Source organism: Electrona antarctica (assembly GCF_951216825.1).
Source record: "Electrona antarctica genome assembly, chromosome: 2".
In the NCBI taxonomy this organism is placed as follows: domain Eukaryota; kingdom Metazoa; phylum Chordata; class Actinopteri; order Myctophiformes; family Myctophidae; genus Electrona; species Electrona antarctica.
Window position 1 is genome coordinate 24,757,116 of NC_136807.1, and position 8,998 is coordinate 24,766,113.

Consider the following 8,998-nt stretch of genomic DNA (forward strand, 5'->3'; position numbering starts at 1 on the left):
ATAATAACTGGGTGGGGCATGCATTTCCAACTTGTAGGCCAGCGCCCAACGCGCACCAAAAATGTAAAAACACCAACAGAGTACAATGAAACACTTATTCCAAAAAGGATAGCACCAAAAAAAGTGCTTGTGGTCTTAATTGTTTCCATTTAGGAAATTGCTATGTAATCAACGACTACTTGGTAATTATTTACCCAAGCCTTAGGTACTTTTATCTCACCACAGCATTTCACTTTAATGTTGCTTGTCAATCCCAAATCATGCGTCACTGCGTCAGTGAGTCAGTGACACTGTACATACTGTACAGTGTCATACTGTACATACCAAGGCTTTGTAAAGGTGTGGCAACCACTCATAAATGAACACTTCTAGGTTGAATACTGTCAATGTGAAGAGGTGTGTTGTTGGACCCTGTAGCCTACCTTTGATGTGGTGCCTAACCGCTCCAATGAACAGCAATGTTAACTGTCTACTTCTTAATAATTGGCCAAATTGTCAAATATTATGTAATTAAGAGGCAAACATTATGAAAATAGCCGATCTACAAGCTCACAATGCCTTGCTTGCAGTGCGATGTGTTTGATTTATTGATTGATTGAATACTTTATTGTCAGAAATGTAATCAGTACAGGATACAGTCAAACAGAAATGTAATCAGTACAGTACAGTCAAACACACTTCCAATGGGATCGCCGAAAAAAGTCCTTGTGGTCTTGTTTCCATTCAGGTCCTGGGTATTCAATTCATAATCATGACGTGAAAAATAATAAAATTCAAATCATCATAAAAGGTAAAAATAGCAAAAATGTACAGGTTGGAGAAAAAAGAATGGGGTTATAAGGAGGTGGGGGTAGTCACTAGACTTAGGGGGGAGGGTAATCATTTCCTCTCCCTTTGGCATGCTGAAAGGTGGATTTTCAGGCCTGTTTTAAAGGACGCCAGGGATTTGCATTTTTTGAGGGAGGGAATCAGGGCATTCCACACTTGGATGCTGCATTTACAATTTGAAATGTCAGTCCCAATTTCAATTGCTTAACATTTTGACTTTTAGAAGCCTGGCACAAGGGGGCGGTATACAGTACAGGGGAGTACAGTATGCTCTGAAAAAGTTTACCTTCGCATCAATAGAACATGAGTAAAACATTATACTCAGCATGTTAGCTTGAGCGTTATAGGCTAATATTAATATACATGTAAAATAGCTTGTATGGCCTTTGTTGTATGGCCATAACCATAGTGACGTGATGCTGTCACTGAGAAACTAACTCTATATTTACTCAAGTACTGTACTTCAGCAAACATTTTACTTCACTGGAGTACCGTACTTCTAATCTTCACTACTTTTACCTCTACTCCATTACATCTCAGAGGCACTATAGTTACTTTTTTATTACAAAACTTACCCTGACCTGTAGTGTAGGCTATACATTTCGATTTCGGCCATTCTAAAATATCCGATCGGACGGCAAGCTTCTGGTTTCTTATAATTCACATTCTATTGAGAAAACCATGTACGTGGTTCTTCTGCAAATGTGAGAGTCAACATTGTTCATGTCCTGAGAAACCTGATGTAAAGGTGTATGAGTCTCCAAATTCTATTATTATATGGTTGGGCTGTCTAACCTCAGCCTCAGTGTTACAATATATCAGTCTACTTTTTCGAAACCCCCCTCGATTGTCTCTTGTAATAGCTGATGTTTTTATTTATGGTATAGATGTGTGCTTTCTGTATGTTTAGTGTTTTTTTAATGGACCCCTGAAAAGTTGATTGATATGACACACCCCACTCGACTGACACCAAATTAAATATGAACAAACCATCATTTATATTCACACATGTACTGTATCAATCAAAAATTCTAAATGATACATACATTGTTTTATTTCATGTAAATAACATTCAGTAACAAGTCACAGAGTAGCCACTCTAACAATTCAACAATAATTGAAAGATAGCTGACACATACACTATTTACATACATACAACTGTATAGAAATCCCAGTCTGGCAAAAAGAAAAAAAGCTCCAATCTCTGTATACCGCTTAAAACACAGTCAGTTATGAAAGCATAGCTTCCAAACCTCAATTGGGACATAAACAATATTGTGGACAAATATATGAAATATTTTGTAAAAAAAAAAGGGGGAAAAAAAGAAAGAAAGAAAATCCAGTGTCCAAGATACATTTAGTTCTTTGGCCAATGTTTTATGTTTAGAAGCTTTACCTATGAGACCAGTGAAGCCTAATGTATAATTTATTCATAAATTAAACTATTTGCTTCCTGTGGTCTCATGGTTTAAATGGCAACATATCAGTCCATTCTCCAGTGTGTAAACATCTGTCTCACATGTTAAATACATACAAACACATATTTTGACACCAACAAACAAACAATAAATAGCATCATTACTTACATGGCAGTAGTCGTTGGAAGAGACAACAACATAGAAAGTACAGATGCACTTGAGGTCACTGTGTGTGTGTGTGTGTGTGTGTGTCAGTCTGTAGAACCAGGTTCTCACCCCTGCTCGACGTACGTTCTGCTCCTGCAAGGCTTTAGATTTCACCCAAGTCACATGACGAAAATAAATTATTAGAATGAATTATAAACAAATACAAAGTAATAATATAATGACTATATATTAGTATAATCTGTAGACTTCCTGTTAAACAAAAGGTTTTAATCCGTTAAAGACTTGTTAGAGAATATTTCTCATATTGAAGCTACAATGCATAACCTGGAATGCAAACTGAGCATCATGCAATACTACATGTCATCTAGTAGGGGTCATACTCAACCAGAGGATTTACATTGTGTTGGTTGTATTCTATTAACGACACTCTCCTGGTTGAGCTTATTTTGAACATCTGTATGGTAGAGTCTACCATATAGATTGTCCAAAAATAACATTTTACTCACAAAAGGTTATGTATTGCAGTTTCAAAGGGAAACTACCCATGGTGCATTGGAACCAAAAATCTAGATAACACACTGGCCATTCTGAAGATAAATAATAAACATATCTTAACATTTTCTCCTAGCAGAGGTCTGTGGAACTAACTGACACAACCTTTCTTTTGTAACAAGTTAAGTCAATAAAATAAAAATAATAATTTAACAATTAAAGAATAGATGTGATTCTCACGTAACATGTGTACTGTTGCGATAACATGTACTGTCTGTCACGGTAACAGAGGACTGCTTATGAAAACAAAACAACAAATGGCTCCAGTCCGTCCATAAACAACATGCTACGCGTACAGCATTCATCCAGAGCCAGCCTTGCTCGACCACAGGGGAGTTGAACCGACGTCATCCTCTGTTGGCAGACAGTCGCACCGCCGTCGTGTCCTGTAATGCCTTGACTTAGACTTGCAACACCACAGTGGGCTGTGAGCTTCTTCCGATGCGCAACACCGTCCGCAGTATAAAATCAAGCTTAAACCCTATCATTAGTTGACCAGAGTCCTCCAAGGCTCTATACTAGGCCCCCTGTTTTTGCTCGATACTAATAACTTCACCAAAAAAAAGCCGATCTAAAAGTAGATCAGCTATTTTTGCATAATGTTTCCCCCCATAATATGGATGCTAGAGTTCTTTAAGGTTCCTTATGGAACCTGGGTAGGGAGACAGTCAGCTAGTTGGAGTCCAGGCTGAGTGTTGATGGTTTGGGTTCAGTTTGTTCCATCATCAACGTCCCAGAGGCCACCAGTAACAGTATCTGGCTTTACTGGTCTACAGGGACTGGTTTGGAAGAGTAGAAATCTCTTCCTCAGTCTCTCCTCCTCCCTCCATCCAGGGGTGAGACGCCATCTGCTCCAGGGTTGGTCGATCTTCCGGCTGGTAGGACAGACACCAGCCAATCAGAGACTGGCATTCTGGGAACGAGGTGGTGTAGAGGAGATTAAGTGGTGTGTTCTTACTGAATTACAAATATATTATGTTTCATTATTTACTATTAGGATGTTTTAGTAACATTGAACAGGCAAGTTTCATTTAGTTCACGTAGTGGATAATCTTTTAAAATGGGTCTGTAATTAAGAAATAATCCTGTCAATGTGCCCTTACTTCCCATAATAGATTACCATTCAAAGTAAGTGTAAGTGACATTTCTTTGTTACAATAGCTCTATATGTTGATAGTAGTTATTGCTATAGAGTGCTTGTTCTGTAACAAGGGTCTCCCTGCCGATCTATCTCTTTAAAAAAACAAAATTGCATTTTCAGGTCAGGAATGGATATAAGTGTAGTCGGGATCTAAGTACAACTGAAGCAAGTATGATAGGCGTATAATTAACACACACCTTTGGATATGCGCCGGGTGTAGCTGGGTGTTGCCGCGACGATCTCCCGGTCCGTCTCGAAGGGGATGTCCCCACACACCATGTCAAACAGTAAGACCCCCAGAGACCAGACCGTCAGAGAGCCTGCTTCATAGCACTGACCCTCCACCCACTCTGGAGGGCTGTACACATGAGTACCTGACAAAGGAGGAGACACACCACACAACGTTTCAGCCTCGACCCATTCAAACTGAGAAAGCATCGGTGTCATTTTCGATTTTTCGGTCTCTGTTCGGGTTGGAAAAAATGTGTCCAAGTGTCCAAAACTGGTATTTTTAAGAGTAGCAAAAGTAGAAACGCATTTTGAAATTGTGGAACAGCTACTTTTGATGCTTTTGTGTGACGCTGTAGTATGATCAAATAGGGTATTGAAGAAAAAAAAACATAACCTTGAACGCATAGTTTTCATTGCTTTAAAATGTTCTATATGAGGATAACAGTTCGCTCTCCTGATTGGATGAAATTTGCTATCCAAAATACATTGTCTTTTTACAACAAGCATCACAAGCTATTCTTTTTTGTGTTATAAATTAGAAAGCTATTATTTCCATAAGTTTATACAAGTTATGTTTGCTATTAAGTATGTCAACCTTAAGTGGTTTACAAAGAACAGGTATGACTCTTGTGCTCACCTTCATACTCGGTGTACGGCGTGTCCTTGAGCAAGGCGCTGGAGCCAAAGTCGATGATCTTGACCTCCAGCGTCCTGGTGTCCAGGAGGATGTTTTCGTCCTTGATGTCTCTGTGGACCACACCATGGGAATGGACGAACCGCAACGCCTCCACGATCTGACACAATATCCTACACACACACACAAATAAACAAGACCTGTTAACGCCTCCATGATCTGATATCCTACACAAACAAACTACATGTCAACAACAAGTGAGGTAGATGATTTCACCATGAAATGAGCACCATAAATTCACAACTCCCTTTCGTTCCCTGAAAAATCAACCAAATCTCTTTGACATAAATATATGTACTGTACCATCTAAGAAAGTACAAGATCAGAGTTAATGACAAGGTAACTCTCGGGTAAACAACAGGGTCAATGGCCATGTTGTAAATAGAGTGCAAAGACATTTTTGTGCAACAAACACCATGTCCACAGGTCAACCTAAAATCTGTCTAAAAACATCTAACAGTGTTTCTCAAACTAATCCAAGTCAAGGACCCCCAATAATTTGACCCCCAAAAACATTATATCTGCTATTTTTAAATAGCCAACAAATAAATGGATACAGTTGTCAAAATGATTGTGAGGCTTTACTAACTAGTTTTGCTGACCCCCCCCCTCCCCCCCCCCCCCCCCCCCACACACACACACACACACAGTGCACGTACCTCCTGGCCAGGCCCTCGGGCAACGCTCCCCTCTCTGTGATGAAGTCAAACAGGTCCTGACAGTAGGGCGGTCTCTCCAACACCAGCAGAAAGCCCCGTCCACTGACCTCGAACCAGTCCAGCAGCCTGATGATCCCGCCCCCCTCCTGACCAGCGACCCCGCCCCCGAGACGCAGCAACATGGCGATCTCCATGGGAACGGGACGCGCCTCGCCCGGCTACCATGAGGAGAGAGAGACAGACAGAGAGGTTAAAGACACATTTCATCCATCTTCATCTAGGGGGGCATTTAGGCGTGCACCAGTCGATTAAACTAATCATTTTAATCTGTTGTAAAAATAAAAAGGTGGCAGATTTGCCACAGTCACAATGCATCGCAAAGCGCTGAAAGCCTGTAGAAGCTTAATATAGGGCTTAAGTTGTCATTCAGACAACTTTATTTAGTAAATCATAAGAAATCTATTGGATTTCTTTCATGTCGATTTGTCTATTCATGTCAATTTGCTGCCGTGATTAACATTAACTGGGCAGTCAAATAAAACCACGTCTTTTTATTTTTCTAAAAACATATATTTTTCTATTAAAATAAAACATTACTTCCCTGCAGAGCAGGCGGGAAAACACCTTCATTGAGTTCTCATGAATTTTACAAAGGGAAACTAACTTCCTACCCACTGTGGAAAAATACAGAAATCGATGCCTGGCTGTAGTTTCCCTGACTCACCACTCGAGGGAGACATATGACTGTTTTTTGTTTCAACACTGACAAACTGATCACAGGTGGATACTTTGTAAACAAACACGTTGACAGAAATATATGATATTATATTGGTGACTTATGTTTTAAGGAGAAAATTCTTCCTTCCATCCTAATCACCAACAAAAATAATAATAAACAGCCGATTCCTATATTCATAAGCAATGGATGTACATTCATGTACTACTGTATATATTCACTGCTGTACATGAATACAGAATATGCATTATGTTAACTCAGTCAGGCCCATTGCTGCCATGTACAGTGAAGTTTATTTTATTTTCCCCCACCATATTTTACAGTTGTATCTGTCTACTTTGCAGTTTGCAGTGCATACAGTATATCCTGTGTTTCATTCTTTGCTGTTTCTGCACACTTGTTTTCCCCACACATGACACATTGATGACATGTTGGAAAATAGCAGTTTAACTCTCACCAGTCGGGTCCACTGCTGCACTCTGTCGCTGGGAACCTGTTTAATGGCCACCTGAATGGAGGAACAACACAAACACTTATTCAGTTAAATATGAACAGAAAATGTATGAATCAGTGGGGGAAAAGTACTCAAATGTTTTTAACTTATCCCATTTAGACCTGGTGCTAAATGTATACAAATATTTTGAAAATAGCCGATCTACAAGGTTGTGAGCTTGGACATCAGCTATTCAAATGGCCGAAATCTATATAGGGATGAAGTGATTAATATATGTTATAGTAAGTAGTAACTAAAGTTTTCAAATAAATGTAGTGGAGTTATAGTACAATATTTGCCTCTGATATATAGTGCAGTAGAAGTATAATTATTGGAAATTGGAAATACTCAAGTAAAGTAAAAAATATATAAAAAGTGTACTTAAGTACAGTATACTTAAGTAAAAACTAAAAATAGTTAACATCATCAGTGGTATGAAGGCTAATGTTTGAGTGGTTGTGGTTCCATGGTACTGTACGTACCTGCAGTCCATCTGAGAGCCTCTGTCCACAGAACACTGAACCGAAGCCTCCACTGCCCAGCAGAGATCCACAATGATACAGACTGTCAAATGGCTCCTTATCTGCACGCACACACACAAAATTGTATCAAATCGATTGTATAATGTTAATGAGAATACAGCATAATACAGCATCTCGCTGTGTGATATCAGAGCATCTCAAAACGTTTCATGTCAAGGACCCCCAAATTTAAATGACGCCCCCCCCCCCCTCCTAGCTGTTTTGTGCCAGCTAGGGACCCACAGAAGAAAAAAGTGTTAAAAATGAATAGCCAATAATATATATATGTTATAACATCCCCCACGGCCCCATGCAGGGGTCATTGAGGTTGTTTCAAGAGGGCCCCAACTAAATGACTGAGACTGACTTCATTTTCATATATGAACGAAGAACGTACTGTCTATTTTGATCAGTTTCACTGTGTATCTCCTATAAAGAAATGCTGGACCAATGACAGAGACCATATCAGATGATCAAATCATCAGTCTAACAATAGGCCTTTAATGTTCTTAGACTGGGGTGCCAGTCTGCCAGCGATATCTTATCAAATGCCCCCCCCCCCCCACGGCCTGAAATTAAACACGTTGATAATCACTGATGTAAAATACTAATATTGTTTGGTGTGTGGGTGACCGTGTTTCTATAGTTTAAAATAACAGCGTAAAACACAGAAGTTACGTTGAAGATGTGTAAGTTATGAATAATAAGTAAGTCAGTCAGAGAGAGAGAGTATAAGTAATGAACATGCGCGCCTTGGTGCGACACCGTGGTACGGTGGAGTATGTTAAGGAATGTTTCTTACCTCTTTTCTTTTCTCTTCTTTCCTCCTCCTCACAGTTCAGCTCAACTCGTTTATCCAACATGTTCTTATTATTAAAGTTATAAAATTGTCACACATCCATTGTGTCTGGAAACCAGCTTTAATGTAGGAAATTCCGAAAAAAGACAAAACAAAATGTATAATCCTCCGATCCTCGTTTCAGTCCAGAAAGAGACCGTAAAGAAAGTTGGTTTGTAGTTCTGTCTTCAAAATGTTTATAATTATTATTATTTTATAATATCCTATATATTTTAATTCTTGTTTGTCGTTGTTGTCCTTCGGTCCATTTGATGTGCGTGTGTAACTTCTCTCTCCTTGTTGTGTTTTGTTTTCATCATTACCATTCCGGTCACGCCTACCAAAACTCAATCCAGCCAATCGACGCACCCCAAACAGTGAACGCGGTCCAATCAGCGCCGGAGCATGTGCGGTTGTTTTGAATGGTGGTCAGCCAATCAAGAGCAGAGCCGCGGCGGACTGGCGGGTGCGTGCGTGTATTCCAGGAAAGGAAGGAAGTAGTGCACTGAGCGACAATGATGAGATCAAGGCGTTTAACTTCTCGTAAATACAACGGTCCAACGGAGCGCGCGCGCACACACACACACACACACACACACACACACACACACACACACACACACACACACACACACACACACACACACACACACACACACACACACACACACACACACACACACACACACACACACACACACACACACACACACACACAC

At 39.9% G+C, this 8,998-nt stretch overlaps 1 protein-coding gene across 1 annotated transcript; it reads right to left on the reverse strand.

Moving 5' to 3' along the window:
- Positions 1-1,823: 1,823 nt before the first annotated feature.
- On the reverse strand, positions 1,824-8,458 carry pim2 (Pim-2 proto-oncogene, serine/threonine kinase). The gene is made up of 7 exons (XM_079526816.1): positions 8,244-8,458; positions 7,403-7,503; positions 6,885-6,935; positions 5,692-5,909; positions 4,976-5,145; positions 4,305-4,481; positions 1,824-3,879 (listed from the first exon to the last, which is right to left on the reverse strand). The coding sequence occupies exons 1-7, from the start codon at positions 8,302-8,304 to the stop codon at positions 3,737-3,739; spliced, it is 921 nt and encodes a 306-aa protein (XP_079382942.1). The 5' UTR covers positions 8,305-8,458; the 3' UTR covers positions 1,824-3,736.
- Between the last annotated feature and the right edge of the window lie 540 nt (positions 8,459-8,998).

Bases quoted from the DNA above. Each gene is read 5' to 3' on its own strand.
- pim2 (XM_079526816.1), bottom strand. From the start codon at position 8,304: ATGTTGGATAAACGAGTTGAGCTGAACTGTGAGGAGGAGGAAAGAAGA. The intron at 7,504-8,243 runs GTAAGAAACATT...GTGTGCGTGCAG, and splicing joins AAGAAGAGAAAAGAAAAGAG to ATAAGGAGCCATTTGACAGT. The intron at 5,146-5,691 runs GTACGTGCACTG...GTGTGTGTGTAG, and splicing joins CCCGAGGGCCTGGCCAGGAG to GATATTGTGTCAGATCGTGG.